The sequence below is a fragment of the Crinia signifera genome, chromosome 19 (genome assembly GCF_055691185.1).
Source record: "Crinia signifera chromosome 19, ASM5569118v1, whole genome shotgun sequence".
Lineage (NCBI taxonomy): Eukaryota > Metazoa > Chordata > Amphibia > Anura > Myobatrachidae > Crinia > Crinia signifera.
In genome coordinates, this window is record NC_139226.1 from 130,665,667 (window position 1) to 130,689,701 (window position 24,035).

The following is a 24,035-nucleotide window of genomic DNA, read 5'->3' on the forward strand; positions in this document are numbered from 1 at the left end:
TAAAGTTTGTTTTGTTGTGTGTAGGGCAGCTGGGACAGTACTGTGCAGTACACGCACACAGTGCTTGGATGTGAAGCTACTGCCATTCTGCTCTCTGCCAAGAGTATTAGCTGTGAGGAATATTATTGTCAATAAGATTAACGGGATTTGCACTTGGGTGCGTTTTACTAATTGGGTCTGCATTTGATATGAGCAGGGATAACAGAGGTGAGACAGGAGTATGAAGGTGAGAAGTTCCTAGCAGTGATTGCTTTGAAAAGACCATCTTATTACTGGAGAATGTTTGTATAGTAGTGTGCTTTAGCTGTGGATACGAACCACGTTTTGTAGCTAACCTGTGTACGCAATGAGCAGGATTTGCCGAATTACCAAATTGTGTCGCAATGCTTTTTCTGCTCTGGAGAGGCATCAGCCAGTTGTAGTTAAAGCAAGACAGTGGGGTAAGCTTTAATAGCTTAAACATCCAAGCTAATGGGTTTTGTCATTAGTATGCACTTAAGACAATTATCTCGCTGGTTTTAATGAGTTAAGTATATTAGTCTAGAATGGAAGGCAGACATCTAACTACCTGCATCAAGAAATTCTTTCTAGCTCTCTCCTGAGCAGACTTGAAAGGGAATTGCGCAATCTGCTGCTGTTGTAAGATTTACTCAACCCTTCCGTGGATGTACTACAATTCTAACCTGTATTGTTGGCAGAAGTTCTTTACTGTGTGAATCATTTTAATAGACATTAGTCTGGGTTTCCACCCGTAGTGCCGCACCGCTTGTGCGCTTTTGGCAGTTTTGTCCTTGGTCTGAAAACTACACCTAAAGCAAACCAACCATTGGATTAGGGTCAGAAGGATAGTGGACTATTTAAGACTCTCAGCCGGTTTTGTCTTAACCGGATTTGAATGAGTAACTGATCTATTGGGGCTTAAAGATGACATTGCACGGAGGACGGGTGAAAGGGATGTAGCTGTAGGAGAAACACATAGCCACGCTTTGTACCAAGACTTTCCAAGTTTGCAAATTGCAATCCAGTTCTGGTTTTCAGGTGAATTGTAAGTATAACGTGGGAGACAAACTGTTAAAACCTTTCTATTTTTAACACCCATTATTGCATCAGGAGTTTGAAATTATTTTCCGGGAAGCGAATGCATTTAAGATGATTTGGTGCCAAATTGTGAATGACATTAAAGTGTTGCTGCTTAGTATGTTGCGGTGAAATGGTTTGCATTGCCCTAGGCCAGTGTTTTCCAGCCATGCTTCTCGAGGCACACCGGTGTTTTAGGGATAGTTATACTTAAGCACATGAACTACTTCCTCATTTATTTTTCTTTAACCATCTGAGCGCAAGCATGTATGTCCTCTGAGCCCTGGAATGTTAGCGCACCTCGAGGATCGAGGTTTGAAATGGCGTGTTATCCTGCGGTTCTGTAACAGTGTGAATTGGATATTGTCTGTCTAATTTTCTGACTCAAAATGTTACCTGGTTTTATCTTCTAAAATTGCTTGAACAGATGTCCTATGGGGAGATTTGCCTTTGCGCCATAATGAGGGGGTTTGAGATCAGTTCATTCAGTGTAGGTTTTGGGTGAAAGGGTGCATGTACTACATAGCACTAGTTTCCATGCACAGTTCTTGGCTGAACTTGTGCAGCTTACATATGAGGGAAGGTTAAAGCGGGTCAGACAAATCCTCAACTCCTTCATCAAAGTATACCTTTTTTTTTTCTGTAGTTTATGGCTCTAGAACCTTCCTGCTGACAAGTTTTATATGTGGTTTCTCCTTACAGAACTGATTGTTGGTGGTAGAGAAGATTCATTTTAGAGAGGAAAGATGAGTGAACTCGATCAGCTACGCCAGGAGGCTGAGCAACTCAAGAACCAAATCAGAGTGAGTATAATGTAACGTTAATGTACATTCATTTCAGGAGAGCTCCACATCCGATACAAACCGAGAAGGCTAGGATATAGGCGACTCCAAAAGCCAAGAATACCTAGTGTTTTCTAACGGGATCTTTCCTTAGATTAATGTTCTCTGTTCTATAGAGAATATCCATTAAGCTCATACCTTTTTTTAATTTTTTTTTTTTTTTTTAATCCATTTTTTTAATCCATTTTTTTAATTTAATATATTCTTGTTACAAAAATTTTAAGGTGGCCATACACACGCAGATTTATCTTCAGATCTGGCTGGTTGAAACAAAAACATGGTTATGGATGAGAGCAAATGACAGTTGACCATTTGCTTGGAAATGCTGGAAAACTGACAAACTGTCACTCATCCATAACCATGTTTTTGTTCCAACCAGCCAGATCGGAAGATAAATCTTACTAGTGTATGGGCACCTTTAGTTTAAGTAGCGGCTCTTACTAGTCCCTGTCCTGAAATGTACTACATTTAAGAGTCTGAATTGAAGGTTCTGCATGATTTAGGTTTGTTTCTATAGGTCTGACAGTGTGTATTGTAGATTTGATTTCTGCAGACAACCCACCCACCCGCATTCCCCAGAGATGCCGGTAGCCAGTTTGTGAAATGACTCTTCTGTAAACTACATGGCAGCAAAAAATATAAACTCCCTTTACTCTTTTCTTATGAAACAAATATAAGAGATGCTAAGTTTTTTGTTTTATTTTAAATGTCATTTTGACACGCTGTCCAGAATCATGACTGAAGGGTTGTCATCGCATCACAAAGTGCAGTATATGTGTCCTGTTCTTGTAGCTTTGAGTCAAACAGCATCTTGATTGCAGATTTTATAGGTTGTGTGGTATAACATCTTTCTTGTTTTAGAGCAGGGTAATGATTTTAAGACCAATGTTGTAGCTCTGACATAGGTGAAATTTCAACATTTTTCCTTGCAAGTGCTTTTGGAGGACAGACTAAACCTAAAATTCTAGTCTACTTCTTTATGGTCAGGATGTTATTTGGACTAGAGGTACTGAAGTAGCATTCATAAAAGCAGAGTGCTTTCTATATACAAGCAAAGTATCCGAGGCCTCTCCACAGATAATGGCCGGGGATAAATAATAACATTGCAATGTTTCCTTCACATCTCGATGGGGTATGAGGGAAGTTTTTGGTGTGTTAGTGCTAATCGTACTAATTAAAGTCGAGTTTTGACGTTCATAGTGACCAAACCCGACCAATCCTAATAGGCATGCTGCAAACATCGCACCACTGTCAGATCTAGATAACCTGCCTCTTGGGTCACAGTACTGTCGTGAAACTCGTTGGTCACATTGCATGAGACTGGTGCATTGTGTTGTGGATTACCATTACACTTGCATACATAGGTAACATTGCAAAACCACGGTCCATAACTGCCCGTGTCTGTAAACCAAGCAGGTGGTAGTTACAAAACGAGCTCTTTAGATACTTAACTATACAAAGTTAGATCACTTAACAATTCCCGTATTTTGTCATCCCCAACGACGGTTACCTCTGAAGGCCTGTGCTGGCAAGCGTGCGGCACTGTATTACTGGGTAACTACTGCAGATGGCTCCATAAGTCCTGGGCTGCTGGCTTGCTTTCTGTATACATCAGCCTTTTTTTTGAGAGAATAGTTCATTAATTCTCAACTCCTTTAAACAGTGACAAAAGCTTGGCTCCAGCCCACGGCCAGACTTCCTGGATGTCTTTCGCTTAGTGTATCCGTTAAGAGGTCTGTTTTTGCAAAGCTTTGACATGTATTAGTTATGTACGTTTTTCTTCCTCCTCCTTCAAAGTCGGCTTCTGTTGTACTGTGAGAAATTGGAGGCCAGCTTGTTTTAGCTCTAATTAAACGGTGGCATAACACCAAATGCTGGGTCTGGTACAGAGGTATGCTTTAGGTCTGAATTCAGAGTTGCTAAGCCAGAACTCCTAAGGGAGCATACACATCATGCGATTACAAGGGGCATCGGCAAGTGCATACACACATTCTGCTGCAGGGGACATGGCTCTCGTTAATGATCTACCTCCTCGTTTTTACATGCTCAGATGACGGAGGGGGTCACTAACGCCCTGAGGGGGCTCCCATGGGCCGTTGCTGGGTTCATACACACTGGAAAATAAAATGTGTGATATCTCTTTATTGCCCCTGGTCTATGGGGCATTAAACTCTTATGAGCTACCTGGTTAACTGCATGGGCCTCATGGATGACTCACAGATGGGCTGCTTCTTCCATTCTGTTACAGAGAATTACAAACCATTACAAACCAATCTCAGAAGAATCCTATAGATGTGTACAGGTGGAGGCCCAGGTGTCACTGTTGGGCATTGAGTACTTGAAGAGAGATCAAAATATTTATGTGCCTATATTTTAGATGGAGCGGTATACATACGTTTTGGCACTCATAGTTTTAGAATGAAAGTAATGCCCACAATGTATATAGTCCAGTTTGGGCTCCCAAATGGGACCCTTTTTGTACATTTCTGAACACCACCCCAGAAGGCTGTAAACCAAAATGTCAGTTCCCACTGTTGCTGGGCACTCTCATAGTATCTCTAGCACACACCCCCATATACCATCTCCAGGTACCCCCCTTAATGGAAATCATGGTGACATTTGTAGATCTTTGTGATAGAATCTGTATATGAAGTGTTACGATGCAGCGGCAGTTTTATTGTGCTTCCTCTGCAACCTTGTATGTTTTGACTCGGGTTATCTGCTGTGGTGCTTTTAACGCCGCACCTTAACCTGGGTCCAAATGTCTCCAAATCAGCAATAACCCGTGTCTGAGGTGCAATGTGAAAGGGGTATTGTATCCTCTGATGCATCTGTATGGTGTATAGCCCCTAGGTGGTATCTGTCCTGAATCTGTGTTGTGAGCTTCTCCCAGCCTGTGTGGGTATTGGCACACACTTTTCCTCTTTTTCCTAAACACTGATTGGATTAACAATAACTCTTCTAGCTCCAATTGTTTATTCTGTTATCCTATCCATAGAAATCTCAGGAGAACACTTTGAAGGAGATGTCATGCAAACAAATGCAGGGCTTGTAGAACAGAGTTAACATAACCATTTGGACAGTAGCCCAAATTGTGGCGCTGCTCTCTATTAGCACAGCCTGATGACCACCGCTTGGTCTTCTGCAACCGGTGGAACCAATCGCGTACTTTTTTCTTTTCGCTCCATTATATTTTGAAAGAAGGACGTTTTGTCTGTGTGGTGCACCAACAAGAGACATTTGTCATAAAATATAACTTGGTTTTCACATAAAAGAGCGAAACTTAAAGAAAACACATAAGACCAAACAAGTGACAATAGTGCGTGTTAAAAAAACAGCCTGTGCCGGAAGCCGTTTGTCGGTTGATTAGCTCCCTTTTTTTAAGTAAAAATGATGTTCAGATGTGTATAAACTGTATCACATAATTGGTCCCAATATTTGTATTTATTGATACACTTAAATATTATTCATGTTCCCCTGTTGTGTGGGGAAAAATTTGTATCAAGCAGAATTGGTTAGAAATGTATCTCTTATAGAAGGATATAATTAGTTGCAATTTAAACACATGCCATTCTGACATTTTGCAGAATACACGGTCAGGTTTAGATCGCCAGATCTTGATTAAAATAATCTGGGTTACAGGAACGGTATTTTGAATAAAAAAAAATGCAAGAAATGTTATAGCATATTTGGCTATTTCTGCTGCCTGGCGCTACATAGACACCGCTTAAGCAGGACTGACAGGGCTTTTGAATGAAGCTAAATTCAGGATTAATGGCGATGCAGTTGACTATAGCATTGATAATGGCTCCCTGCACACGCTACCTCTGTGGGTAAGATACTGCAAATCTAAACCAATAAGGTCAGCATGGAGACTGTTGCCATTACACTGGCCACAGAGTGAATGCAGTATAGTGGCTATTAGTGGTGACTATCGCTTTTTTTTGCCGCTTCCAGGGTTAAACACCCCAAGCCAGCATGGTCAGCAGCTGTGCTGCAAGGAGCTCAATACAATAGTGATACCAAATGATGCAAGCCCTTATAAGAGCTATAATCTGGGTTCGCTGAACATGTTACAATATGCCGGAGACACACACGGAGGATGCACGCCTTCAGCTGGGTCTAGTCACTATTTCAAGGTGTCGACCTAGTCACTGTTCTCCATGAGTGGTCCACCTAGACCTGGGGTAGCCAACTCCAGTCCCCGAGAGCTACCAACAGTTAATGTTTTCCAGATCTCCTCACAGAAGCGCAATTGAAGTAATTGGCCCCACCTGTGGATCTTTTAAAATGTCAGTGAGTAATGAGTGCACCTGTGCAGCAGCTAGGTTGTCTGGAAAATGTGAACGGTTGGTAGCTCTCAAGGACTGGAGTTGGCTACCACGGATTAAGATATGGTCTATACAGTGACTGCATACTGGTTGGTCATACCCTCAGACATAGGTCTGCCCAGCCCACAATAGTGATGCCAGCTGTGCCATGCCCCCTCTCCCAGTCAGCCACATTACCTTTTGAGTGTGTACACCGCACATGCTACCCGTGCGCCCTACCCACATACTAGCGGGATCACTACAATGAGCCATTTTCAACTGCCATATCACGCCTGGTCTCCTATCAAAAGCATTTTTTTTTTTTTTTTTTGTGATGGTCTGGTTTACCTGCTGCTAAACCTGACCAAACTAATGGGCGTGCCACGAGAAATCCTTTCAGTGATCTAACGGATGACCTTTTTGCATATTTCAGCTAAACACCCTGTAATGCCTACAGTCAGAGGTGCCTGAACAGAGCTAATCTGAATAGCTATGTTGAGCGCCATCTAGTGGCTACCGGTGCGAAAACAGTTGAATGGCACAAAGTGTGTAATCTTATCTTATACCCTTTTCACATCGAAAAATTAACTCTGGTTGTTGCCAGGTCGTCCCAGGTTCCTGTGCGATGTGAATGGGCCTTCCAAATTTCCCGGGTTGCTTTGCAGTGTGAACAAGTGACCTGAGTCTTGTTGACTCTGTGGAGGCGGCAGCGATTGGAGGCTGCATCCACTCCTAGCGCTGCCACCTCCTCCGATGACTCATCGCTTCCCTGTCTGATGTCAGCGACCCAGCAAATGTGAAATCAAATGAAAGGAGTATTAGTTATTTATATAGGACACCCTCACAAACATAGGGAGAATATGCACATACCACAGATATAGGGCTGTGGTGGGAATCGGACCTGTGACCTCAGTGCTGTGAGGCAGTAATGGTAAACCCCTTGGTGAATTATTTAGAAAGGATATGCTGTTTCGAAGTTTGTAACGTCGTTTTTTTTTTTTTTTTTATTCATGTCTGTTATACTTGCGTAGTGTGCGTATTACGGTACTAAGACTAATATGTGCATTTTAGAAGTAAAATGCATCTCTTTGCCATCATTAATAGAGCTGTACATAGTACAGAACATTTATTTTTAATGGTGTCCTTTTGGTGTACACTAGAGATAAAATAATGGCTTCTTAGGTTTTGATGTGTCAAGCTTAAACTTCTTGATTTTAAAGTTATTTTCTGCTCTTCCCTTTTTGTTCTTTTTAAATGTATTAACCTTAAACAAAATGACGCGCCATGTACTGTGCATTTGATTGAATTTTAAAATGTTGAACTCCTTATTTTACAGGATGCCAGGAAAGCATGTGCAGATGCCACTCTGGCTCAGGTAAATATCTATCACTTTGGAGAGCTGCGTTAATACAATCTATATTTTGTGTATTATATTTACATTTCCTTTTTTTAAAGCAGTTCCATAAATTGTAGGGTGAAAACTGTAATGAACATTGTTCTGTAGATCTTGCATCTCACCAAATAAACTTCTATAGTACAATGCCCTCCAATGAATCATGTCTGTCTTATCCCTTTTTAGATCACGGCCAATATTGATCCAGTAGGACGAATTCAGATGCGCACTAGACGTACGCTGCGGGGTCACCTTGCTAAAATCTATGCTATGCACTGGGGCACAGATTCCAGGTAGGTGTCATGTAATATATAGCTTATAGGAACAGATTCAGTTGGGAAACTAATACTCCGGCCATTTTGTTAACTGTTACGAAAATATGTAGAATTTATCCTCTCATGAAGAATTTGACTTCACTGAGCATTTAGGTAGGTTTTAAAGGAGCAATTCAATTGTTGCTGTCGATGGGCACGAATGCCATTATGTCGGCTTTTCTGCTCACGCACTCCTAAGTGGCAGGGAAAAATGGAACAAGAGGGAGAGGCATAAGTGTCAGGGCTCTGCTTCCCTGGCCGGAGCAGCGTGTCCCTGGGAACCCACTCAGGATTTTTAGCACTTTGAAGCCAACCTCCACGTAGTATGAAACAAACAACAAAAGTTGTATACATATTTCTTAACCAATGAACAATCAGATGGCTTTTCCCTGCTAATTTAATGTACTCAGATTTCAAGGTATTATACAATTTACCCAAAGGATTGGGGCTGCTGCATGTTTGACAAAATTCAGAAGAAATGACTTGTAGTTACTGTTGCATTTCTTGACTTGTGTTTTTTTCTTCTGTTCCCTACAGGCTGCTAGTTAGTGCCTCCCAGGATGGCAAGCTTATCATCTGGGACAGCTACACCACAAACAAGGTGCGTGACCTGAAGCCAGTCTGTGGCCTATATAACCTAGTTCATCCTTCACACAGAAATGTGCCCTAATGACGTTCTCCTGCTGCATCAGAAATTCGCTATTGATGAGCATGTTTTGTCATTTGTTTGCTTAGTTTCAATTAGGTTGTTCAGGTTTCTTAAACATTTTTAAAATGGTTTAGTTATGGATATTGAGTGTAAAAAGTCATGGGCGTGCCTAAATATAGAATGTGTTCTCTACAAACACCTGTGCATTAAACAGATCGGAAATTCATTGTCGTTTACCGGGCAGCTGTTATTTGTTGGGCGAGAGTTCTGGTGTGTTCTGGCTATTGATTTTGACTAGTAAAAATACAGGTAGGTTACATCCGTGTCAATCCGCATCTGATCCCGAGCAGCACAGTCTGTCTAGTATTTCATAACGAGTGCCCTGCTGACCAAACCCACTGACATCTATATTGGTCGCTGCCAATTGATGCACACACCTTTTGTGGGTTGTACAGCTGGAAGGTGCATAATCCATGCCAGAGAACTTGCTTGATAGCAACAGCTTTCCTCTTGCATGGGCTCAACAGAGTTTCAGCTTTCACAAATAGCTTTCTCCAGAGCCCATGCTATTTTTTTTTATGTAGATTTTAGTAGGGCTGTAAGTGTTACCTTTTTGAAAAAGCCACAACAGGTGCATTTTACATTGCTGTGTACCTTCTGCCTTCAGAGGAATTTGTTTTGTGTTTCCACCACTAGTTGTCATGGTTCAGAGCTACTGCTAGTGCCCAATTCTAGATAATGCTCAATTTCTACACTGCTAAGGATGTGTGCACCTGCAAATAACAACCAGAAATTATAAGATGTGGCTATTAAATAACTAGACTGTACGGTACTTGTTTCCTAGAACGGAGCCCATGATTTCCATCGTATGGGCTCCTAAAAATCTCATCGCATCCCCCTGGAATATTGCGGCATGTGATGCAATTCGATTTTTTAATTGTACAAGCACCACGAGATGTGATGGGTGCTTACAATGAGATGTTACCCCCAGTATCCACCGCATCCCAAAGCGTGGCGAGCGCAGCGGTACGCGTCCTCCGACTTTTTCATACTCCCCCTATCCACGTAGGCGTGGAGTTGATTTTAGATAGTGTGGCGAGCGCAGCGAGCCACCAAGCCCGACGGGTGGCGAGCTGATGCAGAATATGAGCCCGAAGCGTGGTGAGCGCAGCGAGCCCCGCGAGTGGACACGGATTACTTTACATGTATTTCGCGTCCTCACTGCGCTGGCCATACTTCGGGCTCGTATTCCACGTCCCCTCGTGGGGCTCGCCACGCTATCTAGAATCAACTCCACGCCGACGTGGATAGGGGGGGTATGAAAAAGTCAGAGGACGCGTACCGCTTCAGGATGGCATGGATACTGGGGGTTACATCTCATTGTAAGCACACATCTCATGGCATGGGTGCTTGTACAATTAAAAATCAAATTGCATCTTGTTTGTTGGCATGAATTGTACAAGCATCGCATACCACTAAAGGTACGCGATGGCATGCGATGGGCGCAGTGCTAGGAAACAAGTACCGACACTACATGTGAGGAAAAAACACACTTTGAGGTTAAAAGGAGTGTTGAAACAATGACCTTGGACTACCTCAGCACCATATAGGTTGAGGCTGGGAGCCATGTCATGCTGAGCAGGTGTGTCCGAGCGGAGCTCTGTTGGGCACCTTTTATACCCCCCTCCCCCATATCTCCCGTTAAGACTGGATCAGGTGCAATAAAAACAGATTCTCACCCAATATATTGAAAATAACATTCTTATGGAAAGAGTAAGTGCCACCTTGGCTTCAGCATTATCCAGGCATTCAGCTAAAACATTTGAAATCTTAATTGCACATAAAAAATATTCTACAAATGTAAAATCTTTCATTAGATGTTTGTTCCTTGCGTTGCCCACTAACATTGCTGCCATTAAATAGGTTATATTTGAACTGGAGATGAGTGGGTTCGTGTTACTGAGATATACTGTGTTCTCAAAGCGGAATTTTATCGGCTATCCAAAACACGTGACAGCCGATAGCCAATCATAAACATTGGAACTTGCAATGTGGCGGCAAAAGCTGAGCTAATCTGAGTCATTTGAACCTTCCCCTTTAAATGTGCATACTATATATTGAGGCAGTTTATATTGAAGGACATAGTGTTGAGATAACTACTGATGTCATGTGGAGCCTTCTGGCAGAATTGGAAGCAGCCTGCCTTCCATCAGCTCTCGCTGCAGCAGGGCTCAGGATTTATGAAGGATACAGGAAACAGTGTGGTAAAGTAAACCTGCGGCTGTGTAAACTCTGGCGCACAGTGATGTGCTCGCTCATTCCTCTGAAACACAAAACATCAATTTATAATGGGGGTGTAAAAGAATCGGTCTCCTCTGCAAAGAAGTCATCCTGGTTTTCCTATTTCTTTATAGATGGGTTAATAGTTCGGTATTGGGGGTTATCTGCCTTCACTGGTGTTGGTTCACACTCTATGTAAAGGAAGCTGCTGCTGCAGACAATGGCTCCCTTGTAATCTGAAGCCACGGCCGCAGCAGCTCTAATGTAGTCTTTCTAGATTATCTGCTTTTTTTATTCCCTTCCTGACTTTAGTGATTGGGTTACTTGGTGAGAGTTCCTGACCTCCATTTGTAGTTTGTAGCTTCTTCCTGTCTCAGCACATTTTAGCTCTTAAAGCTGCATACAGTAGGTGGAATATGACGCTGAAAGTTCTTCGATTTTGCTGTGTCTGCAATTGTATTAGTGATTGCATAGGGGAGCATCCCAAAGCTGCCTAAAGTTGGTTTTGTAACTCCACTTTTATTAAACCCAATGTTCCAAATTGTAACATATAATCGTTTTTCCCCATAATAAAATATTTTATGGTATAGCAGATCAGAAAAAAAGGGAAGGTAGTGACAGTCACCACAACATCCTCTGACGCTTTACTTTAATAAGAAATAGGCCTGGAAAGCCGCACGTGACAACAAGCAAACCAGCTTGTAACGGGGAAAAGAAAAATTAGGAGATCGATAAATATTCTCGACATTTAAATTTGACGGAGCCTTGTCATTATTGAAATGGTGCAAGTGTTGTCTGATTTTTATTGTATAGCAGATCGACCATGTTCTGGGCAACCAGGCGTAAGCTCCGTACACACGGAACAATATGTTTGCTGAGCAAAATTGGCATAAAATTGCTCAGCATTCTATTTCTGGTCGCTGATAAACTCAATGCCAGGGGAAGTCGCTGATCGCCAGGGGAAGCTGATGTGCGACCATTGCAGGGCTGGTTGCAGGACCGTGCTCCCGGCAACAGCCACCCAATATGCACTCTTGTTAGAATCGACAGTGTACGCGGCTTAAGTCTAACCATTCATGTTAGATGCCTAATGACAGTAATGAAAGTCAAGTGTTTGATCGATGGGAGCGTGATTAATTTTCCACATTAATTTTTCACGTTTTTTGGGGACTATGTTGTCATAGGTTGTAGTGGACACTAATTGCACAGGCCCCTCGCATGGCTCTCTATGCTCTGGATGTATGAACCAAGTTGACCTACACCAAAAACAATTGCATACTTGTGATGTGACTTACTACAGATATTTTTACTTCTACTCTTTCCGGCAACACGTCAGGAATCGAGTGTCCTGTAACTAGAACCTGTTGAGCTTCATTTTTGGTGGTTTCCCTGCTCCTCGTAGACTGACTTTAAAAGTGCCTATTAAGTCTGTTGAAATTACTACTTTACTTAAGCAAAGCAAGGAAGGGGAGCAATATGAGCAACTCATTACAGTGAATAGAAATAGTTCTGTATAATCCATGAATGACTCGTTCATAATATTTGTCATTAAACAATTTCGGTGAAACAAAATAGGATTCAAATGTTCCATTTTTATTTTATTTTTTGAATTCAGATACAAGCTTAAATATTTCCCTTTCTTACAATGCTACTTTTGATTTGTTTTAGGTTCATGCGATTCCTTTGCGTTCTTCCTGGGTGATGACATGCGCATATGCCCCATCTGGAAACTACGTGGCTTGTGGTGGTCTTGATAACATTTGCTCAATTTACAACCTTAAAACTCGTGAAGGAAATGTGCGTGTGAGCCGTGAGTTGGCCGGTCACACAGGTGAGTCTGGTTGGAGCTGTGTGTGCTTTGTTACATCGTTAATGCTTTACAGAGAGCGCGGTGTAAATGGAACTTTAGATCCTGCTTTTCGGTGGAATTTTTTCTTTTTCTATAACAAAGTAGTGCCCTGTTCCTATAAAAATCTTGGGGGCACATCACCTGTGAGTGACCGCAACCGCTTGTACTTTTATGGCCCAGGTATTGATCTAGCTGGGAATTGTAATTCACTTAAGGGTGAACAGATTTCCCCGGCAGAATGTGTAGAAGTAGCCACACTTTGCGGTAGCGGGATCGCTGTCAAGTGTTCACTTCCCCATGGGGGGACGGAAATTGACCAGGTGAAGGGTGCAATATGAGCTTGTTTTAAAATGTAAACACCACAACATTTCACTTTTTTGCGTCAATTGAATAACCCCCACACCTCTCCCCAAAACTAAGAAGCTAGAGTTGAAGATAATTGTTTTTTTCTTGTTTAGGCTACCTGTCCTGTTGTCGCTTTCTGGATGATAACCAAATTATTACCAGCTCTGGAGATACCACTTGGTTAGTATATTCTCCATCATAACTGTTTATTTATTTACACTTACTGTGTCCTCTTCACATCTTCGTGTGTGAAAGATGAACTCGGCAGCGTTTCCCGGAATGTTTGTAGGTTACATTCCTATAAATCCTAGTAAAACTGATTGCATTCTCCAAATGCTTTTGTATTTGAAATGTGATAAAGACCTTACTACAGTTCTTGTCTTCAGTCACATGTAGAGCTTAAATCTGCCTCCAGGCAAGGAAAATGATAATACTGTATCTATGTACTCTTCTTAATGCATGCGGTTTTTATTTTTCTTCACCCGTGATCAGCGCTCTTTGGGACATAGAAACCGGCCAACAGACGACCACCTTCACCGGACACACTGGGGATGTCATGAGCTTGTCCCTTGCTCCAGATTCAAGATGCTTCGTGTCTGGGGCTTGCGATGCCTCAGCCAAACTTTGGGATATCCGAGAAGGAATGTGCCGACAGACTTTTACCGGACATGAGTCTGATATTAATGCGATCTGTGTACGTATTTATTTTCCTTCCCTACATGTGTTGGACGTTTCTGATCTTACGGACTAATCTAGATAATTGTACTCAGTGCGCCGTTTAAGTAACTGACCGGATGTGGCCATAGATTTATTTTAAAAAAATGTAGCTTGTTTTATATGCAACAAACTTGTTGGCTTCGGTAAATGGTAATGACTATTTCTAAATCCGTGACTGAACAAAGTCACGACTGGACCGGAAATCATTTTGACACACTTTATTTGAATTTATGTAACAAATGTGAGCAACGCCGGCAGTTTTAAGCGGATATTTTGCTCATTGCTCACAGATGTTGGCACACAAAGGGTTAACACCCCTATATTCTGGTATACTTTAGCATACCTTTTGTAACCTGTGACGTCTTGAGGCGTTGTTTTATTAAACCTGGTCTTAACATTGTTTTTGCAGTTCTTCCCTAATGGCAATGCTTTTGCCACTGGCTCAGACGATGCCACCTGCAGGCTTTTTGACCTCCGTGCAGACCAGGAGTTGATGATTTATTCCCATGACAATATAATCTGTGGCATCACTTCAGTAGCATTTTCCAAGAGTGGACGTCTCCTCTTAGCCGGATATGACGACTTCAATTGCAATGTCTGGGACACGCTTAAGGCTGACAGAGCAGGTGGTTATTCATTTTTTATTTATTTTTTATTTTATGAAGTCTCTTGCTAGCATTTAGATTGCCTGCTATGTGTACTGAATAGTGTATGGAAACCTGGGTGTTTCATGTGGGGCAAATGGAACGTGCAGAGTTGCATTTTTGGGTGGGGTTTGTTCAAACTGAAATCTAAATTTCAGTCTGTGTTGAAGAAAGCAAGCCAGAGAGAGCTGGTGCTGCTAGTGTCCATCTGGATAGACAGGTTGGCTTTTTGGTACGTTGTACATACGGCAAGGAGCCGCCGGGAACAGCAAGGTCAGACTGTCCACACGCTGTCGGACGTGCCGGAGATTCACCCGTGTCAGCGGCGCCACCTGCATTAAAGCTGCATCACCCGCACTGGGTCTCCGTGCTTTCAGTCCAAGTGAGGATACATCACACCACCAGCGTCTGCCCAGTCCAAAGGATTGGTAATATACAAATTCACTGCTGTTATACTATACGGTGCGATTCATTGGGTACCTGGCCCTGACTATTAATTACTGGATATGCCCAATGGTTCAGCAACAATTGTATCTTTTTAAATCTGGATATCCCTAAGCAAAGCTTAATGTGCTAATAAACCCACTTGTACACCCGGACGCGGGTAACATTTATTACACAATTGGACGGTATATTGCGCCTAATGTAGGGTACACACCACGACGACCTGCTCACGATGCACATCGTGAGCGGGTCGTCAGTGTCTCGTCCGTCCCGCTCACGGTGACGCAGGGGGGCACGACCCGCTCACGATGTGCACCGTGAGCGGATCCGATGGCGACCCGCACCCGGCTGTATGGTCGTTCTTAAGATCCTACCTGCAGCAGGTAGGATCTGAATAACGACCGGCAGGGCCGCACATCGGATCGGGATTGGACCAGAACAGGGAAAAAAAGGGCCCAATCTACATCCAATTGGTCGGAATTGGATCTAGATTGAGGAGATCGGGCCCTAGTCGTCCTGGTGTGTACCCAGCATAACACAGGCTGACAAGCTCAGTGCTGCTAATTTGCTTGCCCATTCCCCCCCCCCCCCCCCCCCCCCATTATTTTCACTTTTACTTTTATTTCTTTTTAATATTGATCTCCATTTATTTTCATTTTTTTTTTTTTTTATAATTTTTTTCATTAGTTTTATGCTCTTTTCTTTTTATATATAGGTTGTGTCAATATATGCAAACTTTTTAGGTTTGAGTGTGCATTAACCAATAATTATTCTTGTGTACCATTAAATTTTACTAAATTCCACTAAAGTACATTGAGTCTCTATTTCACTTCAGCGCCCCTTGCTACCTGCTCTGTGTTCTTGTAAAAATAAGCCGGCAGAATTTACCCTGCAGAGAACCAAACTCCCCCAAATTTAACTCTCAGCACATATTACATCTGCCCCACCTGCAGTGCCGTAAATTTAGCATTTGCGATCAACTCTAAATCAAGCCCAAAATGCAGATACTCAAAGCCCAAGTGTCATTATCCTTAAAGAAAGACCGCCACCATTATTACGTTTCTTCTGCCGAGTCTCCGGAAAGGGACGACTTATAAGTTTGCCATTATGAACAGATAAACCTTGTTGTACTCTGCCTGGTATTTATTCAGCTGTCAATATTCCTGAGATGTAGCAACCAGGGATTACCGATTTCGCAAGATATCATGGGGCAATATCTGTAATATATTGGAGAATATGAACAGGAAATGGGAGAATGCCTGAAGTGTATAATTTTGATCTTTGGACTGTATTGGAGTGATGCTAGTACAGGTAGTATGCACAGTCCGCTGTTCTGGAACAGTGTAAGTTTTACCCACATCCCAGTAAGGTGTGCAGCCGAGTGATGCTTGATGACACTGCCTGTGATTGAGTGGACTACTAGTGGTCTGGCTTCCAGCTACACTTGCAGCTATAGGCCTGTGGGGAAAGGTGTTTGATGCAGTTCGACACTATGACCTGAAAACACCACCACCACCCCCCCCCCCCCCCCCCCTGCTCACCCTAATCTATGTTCCGGGGAAATGATTCCCCCAAACAGCGAGGCCTGCCGCATTTAGCCGCGAGTCTCGCTGTTTCTGTGGCCACATACGATGATTCCCCCCACACACACCCCCCCCCCCCCCCTCGCACCAAAGATAGAGCGAGAGGGAATCGGCATATGCAGGGGGGGTCAGTTGAATGCAGGCAGCACTGCTCGCTGTCACAATGCACCCCTAAATGTGGCATAGAGTTAGCATTATAATGCCCTTAGTCCAATAACTCCACTAGCCTCCAAACTTTCAAGTGTTCCCTGAGAACTCCCCTCTTCAGGCAAGCCTATCATATTTATATACCACACACATAACCCTCTGAGGCACTTATGTATTATATAGCTTCCCTTCTGGACTTGTAACTTGGTGGGACTGCTATGCTATTACTGGTGCCTGTCCTTATGTTTCCTCCCTATATCCCTATAGATCTGGGGTAGTGAACCCTAGTCCTCGAGAGCTACCAACAGTGCATGTTTTGCAGGTCTCCTCACAGAATCACAAGTGAGCTAATTAGCTCCATCTGTGGATCTTTTAACATGTGTCAGTGAGCAATGAGTGCAGCTGTGCAGCAGCTAGGTTGTCTGGAAACTGTGCGCTGTTGGTAACTCTCGTAGGCTAGGGTTGGCTACCACTGCTATAGATTGTAAGCTTGCAGCAGGGCCCTCCTACCTCCAAGTCTGTCTGTCTGTTACCCAGTTTGTTTTATCACTGTCTGCTATTGTAAAGCGCTACGGAATCTGCTGCGCTATATAACAAACTGTAAATAAATAATTATAATGGCATTGTAAATTAGTTCCACAGTTTCCCAAACTCTGTAAAAAAAAATTTAGGCCAGGCCATGCTGACCTTTATTCCATTGTTTCATTTCCAGGGGTCCTAGCTGGTCACGATAATCGTGTAAGTTGCTTGGGAGTAACAGATGATGGCATGGCAGTGGCAACAGGGTCATGGGACAGCTTCCTCAAGATTTGGAATTAAAGTCTGTGAGTATCAGCAATTGGCGTCTTCCATTTTTATGGTATTAATCTGCTGAGGAAAAGAGCCATTTATTGGCAAAATCAGAGAGCCTATCCCTCGCAGAGCCTCTTTTAGGTCTGTCGTTATAATCACAGAAGGATGGTCCTGGATCATTTGTGCAGTCCACCAAACAGTAGCTTCCTTCTGGATGTGGACTATTATATAAATGCCATCTGCGTCAATGATTTTAGCCCCAATAAAAATTGCAGTGTGAGACCACAGATCTAGACTCTGGAAGCCTGAATAGTTTCTTACATGTGATCAACTATTATCTGGAATATATACTTATAGTGACATTGGGCCAGATGTATGTATAAATTGGAGAGTGAAAAACATCCAGCCAATCAGCTCTAACTGCCATGAAACAGGCTGGGTTTAAAAAAGACAGGAGCTGATTGGCTAGTTTATCACACTCCACTTTATCACTTTTTTAAGCTTGATACATCTGGTGCCATTGGTGGCTATATACAAAGTTAAATATTTTTAAGTTAAGGATAAGCAGTTTAAGATTGCTCATTGTTATGTGTGAAGTGTTTTGTGTTATATTTTTCCCTTTTCCCCCTCTCTCCGCAGATTCCCAGCTGACTTCTCCATGACTGGAAGAGCATTCCAACCTTCGAAATTTTAAATCATAGCATATCCGATCCAACCATACTAACGTGGACACCCACTCTCCCTACTCCCGTACATCAAAGGGCAGAACCTCTCCTCTCATTTATTTTATTTTTTTTGCTGAAAACAAGAGCACAATTATTTGCTATAGGAAGAATTGTTTTGCGGTTCTGAAACCGAGAATTGTGCATTCCTTTTGGGACCATTTTTCTTTTTTTCCATATATATAAACTTTTTTTTTTTTTTCCTTTCTAAATTGTTTCTTCACCTTCATTTGTCTTGAATAATGATACAAAACACTATGCGCGCGCAGTAAGACATAACCAGTAAGTAGCTATTTTGAGCGTTAAGTCCATTTCATGATTGTTCAAAGGTTTCTGGAGCAGAGTCGGTCTTTATTATAATTTTTTTTTTTTTTTTTTTTTTTTTGTAAAACAGATGTTTATAGCAGTTGTGAGAACTGCAGCAGTACCAGGATTGTAAAATAAGAACAGTTAACAGGTGTGTGGGTTATTTTTATGTTAATTTCTTCCTCCAATTATCCATTAAGTGAAGGTGGGATGTGTTAGATCTGTGTCAGGGACTTTTTATGCTGTAACTATCCCTGTGTTGTCTTGTGAAATTCTTTTGCACAGATACAGAACCATACAAACATTAAAGAGCGAATTAGCCATCCACTTGCCCTCGTGTGATGGTCATGTTAAAAATCTGTTGACCCTAGGAAGCTCCAGTAATTGAGTTACTTTTGAGCACCATCTGTTTGTGGAAATGTAGTAACACAATACCTGGAGTGCCTTCAGAATCTGCATTTGGACCCTGCAAAAAGATTTGACTGAGTGTTGTAAGGACTTCTTGGTTAAGTGTGCAGTGCTCTATAACACCAATGAACTGTTCTAAAATGCATATACACTATCCCACCTTCTCCCTCTACACGTACCACGACATTAACTCTTACAGGTATTGAGTGTATGCAAGGTTTCAGAGCAATGGTTTACACACACACGCCTAATAATGGGAAGCACCGGTCACGTGATCTGTGAAATAGATGATGCTCTAGTCTAACTGGTGCTTTATGCTCCTGACAGGTTTTTTTTTTTTTTTAATATATATATCAATTTTTTTTTCCCTTGTCTTCACGTCCGTTCACTTCACTGTCAAAACCTTTATTCCTCTAGACCTGAATTATTCCAGTTCCAGTTTCCATGCAAACTTGTTCTGTTAACCGGGAATAGATTTTGAAAAATCAAAGGGTATCTTTCATAAACACTACCCTAGTCCCATATTGATAGATTAGGAGCAGCCGTGAACAGAAGTACATGTCTGTACTCGCTGGATATACGGTCAGATGTGTATGAAATGATGTACAAATTTAAATGTTTTTGGAAATAATGATCTTGAACTTTCTAAGTTAAAACTTAAGAAAGCTTTTATTATGTTGGCGGGGAGGGGGGGTGTGTTTGCCATAGGGATGGGTTTCCTCCTAAGATTGCATGCTGTAGAGTTGCTTCATAATGTGCAAATAGAGAGTCCCTAGATGTGTTTGTTTTTTTTTTTTTTTTTTTTTTTTTTTTTTTGCCCCCGCCCCTTAAGAAAACTTGTTTAAGAATAAATTTGCGGTTGTGCGGTCATTTTATATACTCACGGCTACTCTGTATACACTTTCAAAGTTCAGTGCGAAATAGTGAGCACTAGAAGGTAGCTTACTTCACTTTTTTTTAACAAATATGTACAAAAAAAAAACATCCTACTCAATCGCATAGAAAATGATTTTTTTGTTTTTTTACAGGAAGGGTTGGGAAATGTGAAATTAAACTTGGTTTAAATTGATGCTTCTCAGCCTGTTCTTGTTGATAATGGATCTTGCATCTGATTTTTTTGTTTTGCTCTTCCGAAAACGACTTTCCCTGCAGTTTACTTTTGCCTCCTGAGCATTGCTTCTTTATTGCTGTAAAGATCTGTAAACTAATATGCAGGAACTGCCCTACTGTTCCACAGGTCTGTACAGTAAAAAAAAGTAGCCTACTATAATTTAATTAGCTTCTTCCTAATTGTATATGAATGATACTCAACCTTAGCAGTAGGTGCTTTGTTTTATTTTTCTTTCTATACAAAAGTACTGTAATTGTGCATTAGGCCGGGAATTGTCAGAGAACGAGATGCCCCGCCCACTTCTTGCATAAATTACTCTGTAGAGCTCTCTGCACCCCCTTCTTCCCCCTCACCTTTTGTATTTAATTTTAAAGTCCGTGTACTACAAGAACGCTGGATGCAAGATAGATACTATATTAAAATGTACTGTTATTTAAGATGTAATAAAGCAGTTTGACATGAGTTTATTTCTTGTGGTTAGTGTCTCATTTAATGGCATTGGTTTAGGGGATTCTGATACCTGTCACACTTTGATTCAGTGCCTGGTGCGCTGATACTTACAGTAGAATTGACTTATCAGATGACCAGTCATTTTATTTTACATGTAATCATATTCCATTGCAAGAAATGTCACTGCCTTGTAAAGCTAATAATTTGTTTTTTTTCTTTTCTATAATTTGGACACAATTTAAAACTAAATGTCGGCTTTAGGCTTAAACTGAGAAATGTCCATAAACCTTTTAATAAATGCAACAAGTGACTATGCTATGACCGTTTTCCTTCTGTTGTGCTGAAGTTGTAACTGAGCAAAAGTTACGAAGATGTTACGTCCACCCTTACAAAGCTCCTCGTACACTAGCGTTTAGCCCGGAGGATAAAACTAAACAGAAAATGTACACTGAACACCCATTGCTGCCTGTCCACATTTAGCCTTTTGTAAACCAATCCTATATTACATGATGAATGAAAGTTTCTTATTTTGGTAATTGAATATGGTCTGTGTTTGTTTTATGCTTTTTGTTAACAAAGTTTCAATAGGAAGATTTTTATTTTAAAATACAATGGCAATCTGAGAAATGTCTAATTCTGTATACATTTACCAGAACAAAAATAACCGTGATGTCAGCACACCCAAATAGAGCAATGCTGGACTTACTCCAGGCGCCATCTAGTGGCCGCTGGCTGGCTGGTGACTCACTTGAATTCTCCCCTGTGGAGCAGTGTAAGACTTTTTTTTTTTTTTTTTTTAGAAACTCTGCATCAATAGTATGTCCCAAGCTGTAAGGTTCAATGAGAGCAATTTTTTTTTTTTTTCCAGTGGAAGGACAGTCATAGCTACATGCTAAGCAATTCTTTATACTGTCTGCTACACCGCACAGCTAATCGGGTTCAAATGTAGGCATTATGGGCAGAGTGTTGAGAATGCTGACACTGCGCAATATCTGGACCCCGAGGACAATGTCTGTTTTTGTTTTGTTTTTTACCCCATGACTTTATATATGAAGCTGAGTGTTTGTGGTCTTTTCTGGTCCATAACCCAAAAAACTTATGACTAGCTGACAAAAGCTGATCAACCAATTATTGGACAATTGGCCCAATAATTGTAGTTTGTGCCAAGCTTCACAATGTTTTAAAGGCATCCTCGGGGTTAATTTGTACTGATTGCATATCTAACACCTGTGCTCTAGCTAGATAATCTGGAAAACATGCAGTGTTAGGCTTTCCTGAGGACCAGCATTGTAAAATATTGTACTAAAATCTCCTCAAACCAGCAAATTTCTTAAGCTGGATATAGCCAATGTATACCCATACTGGGCAATTTTGAGCTGAAAGCAGCTTTTTTCTGCCATTGAGCTGCTCTCAGCTCAAAAGCAGTCCAGTGTGTATGGCCCAGCTGTAAGCGGTGATGCGTGCTACCGCATTATCGCCGGTGGCTGCCGCTCATCTGTTGGTCTTGGCAACAGATGACTCTCAGGGTGGATGGCTTTCCATAGTGTCCTATAAAAACCTGCCTCCCCTGGGAAAGTTCTCTGGGATTTTTCAACCCGGTGATTTCCCCATCATCGCTGTGCATACACGCTGGGCAAAATATGCAGTGCGTATGCACTATGAATATTGTAATGTCTGGGAAGAACCTACAATCATACATTTGCTCCGAAAAGCTGGGGGGAAAAAAATGTTCATTTTCATAAATTGGTTTAATCAAAAAGATTTGACTAAAATTTTTTTGTCTATTTTCAGTTCTTGGGAGCAAACGGTAAATTGTCAATTGCTCCCAGAAATGGCCAGATTTTCATTCCAGCCAGTCAGATTGGAAAGAATCTCCATAGTGTGACTCCATCTGAACAGCGCTGCGGCTTCCAAATTACCGCAGTATCTCCAAAATGTTAATGTTTAGGGTGGTGCTTTGCATAGCAACAGAATTACCTGCAAATGCTAAAAACATCTACTTGTGACCACGTCAGTCTACTGTAGCCAAGTGAGCGGTCAGACTGGTTTCTTGTTACGCAGGTTTCGAAGTGTAGAAGCCATTGTTTCTGTCAAACCCATTCATGTCCAGTTTAGTAACTTGTAACTATGGTCATGAGGATTATTGAAGAAATTTTTTTTTATATCATAAACCTTTTTCAATGTAACCTTTTCAATCTTCTATTGAACGTACACCTTCAGTTATTTATGTAAACTGCGTATTTCCTGTGCTTCCAGCAGTTTTTGTTTCTTAATATAGTATACTGTTCCTGCTAATAATAACCGCCTTGGTGAGATTCTAGCAGACTGCTGTGACGGGGACAAGTTGCAGATGCCCCCTTCTGCTCATGTTCTAAGCATTGCGAAGGTCAGACAGCAGCAGGGGATCACCCCAGATTAATATGGCAAAGAAAGACCAACAAAGGTTCTGCAATACATTATTCATCCAAGCGGCTCACCATCCAACTCAATCATTTTTTTTTTTTTTATGTAGTGTCTGACCGTTGTAGATTAGTTTTGAATGTTTTTGGTCACTAAACCTGGTCCTGACCATGTATTAAGGTGCATATATAATAAGTATCATTTGAATTTTCGATCTATTTAAAAAAAAAAAAAAAATACGCACAATGCCTTTTCACTATAGCCTAACGAATGATCTATATACAGAAGTGTGTGTATTAAGGTGTAAGTAAAATGTGATCACTTGTCTATTGCCATCCACTGTAACATGACATTGTATGTGAAACGGTTAGACTTATGGTAACCTGCTCATGTTGTTGATATTGTTACCACCTGAACTAAACCCACACAAGCACCTTGCATTCATCACAGTCTGGTGTGTTGTAGAATCCAGACCATGTGAGAAGTTATTTACTCATAGGCTGGGGTGTGCCACGTAAAGTCATTGGAGCCCTCGCATCTATTGGCGTGAATCTAGTTTCGTTATGGAGCGATGTGTATATGACAGTTAAAAGCTGATTGGTTGGAGCATTATACGTTGCACATAACATTCTCCAAGCATCATACATTTACCCCTGATTTACAGTAGTGGACTGCCATAGTGGCCAGCTAATGATGTGCAAACAGTGTGTAGCAGTGTATTGCTCACATATCCGATCGCAACTTCGGACACACTCAGCCTTTATAGCAGGCAGTTGTCATGAGGGCGGTCAGTGGCTTCTAACAAACCCTGTTGGATCCAGAATGATTCTTATTGAAAACCTTAACATTTCCACTACTCTAATTTGAATGTAGGATGGTATTGGCCAATTGGGGTTTGTGTAGCGCCACTAAAATCTATCACACAACTACTGGTAAAGTAACTGAAAAGGTGTAAGACAGATGTGAAAATATTCGGTGCTTATGTATTATCTGGGCGCCCGATTTTATGATCGGGTCGGAAAAATCGCGTCGATCGCATGCAACCAAATCGCATGCGATGCAATGCGACCGACCCTATTTTTACATTGGATCCAATGTAAAATGGTCCATGAGAGCCGATTTTTACATTGGGTCCAATGTGAAATGCCCCCCAGACCCCATTTTTTATTGTATACCCACCCTGTTCATACCCCCACTATCCAAATGGGCATGGAGTTGATTTTATATAGTGTGACGAGTGCAGCGAGCCCGA

The 24,035-nt window shown here is 41.7% G+C and overlaps 1 protein-coding gene across 1 annotated transcript in view; it reads left to right on the top strand.

Moving 5' to 3' along the window:
- Positions 1-20,400, top strand: part of GNB1 (G protein subunit beta 1) — a 45,289-nt gene extending 24,889 nt beyond the window's left edge. The window contains exons 2-11 of the mRNA XM_083163348.1: positions 1,780-1,880; positions 7,566-7,604; positions 7,809-7,915; positions 8,474-8,537; positions 12,534-12,696; positions 13,173-13,239; positions 13,552-13,753; positions 14,186-14,402; positions 17,307-17,418; positions 18,026-20,400. Coding sequence (XP_083019474.1) covers positions 1,824-1,880; positions 7,566-7,604; positions 7,809-7,915; positions 8,474-8,537; positions 12,534-12,696; positions 13,173-13,239; positions 13,552-13,753; positions 14,186-14,402; positions 17,307-17,413 — 1,023 coding nt within the window. The 5' untranslated portion in view covers positions 1,780-1,823 and the 3' untranslated portion in view covers positions 17,414-17,418; positions 18,026-20,400. The remainder of the gene's footprint in view (positions 1-1,779; positions 1,881-7,565; positions 7,605-7,808; positions 7,916-8,473; positions 8,538-12,533; positions 12,697-13,172; positions 13,240-13,551; positions 13,754-14,185; positions 14,403-17,306; positions 17,419-18,025) is intronic.
- The last annotated feature ends 3,635 nt before the right edge of the window (positions 20,401-24,035 follow it).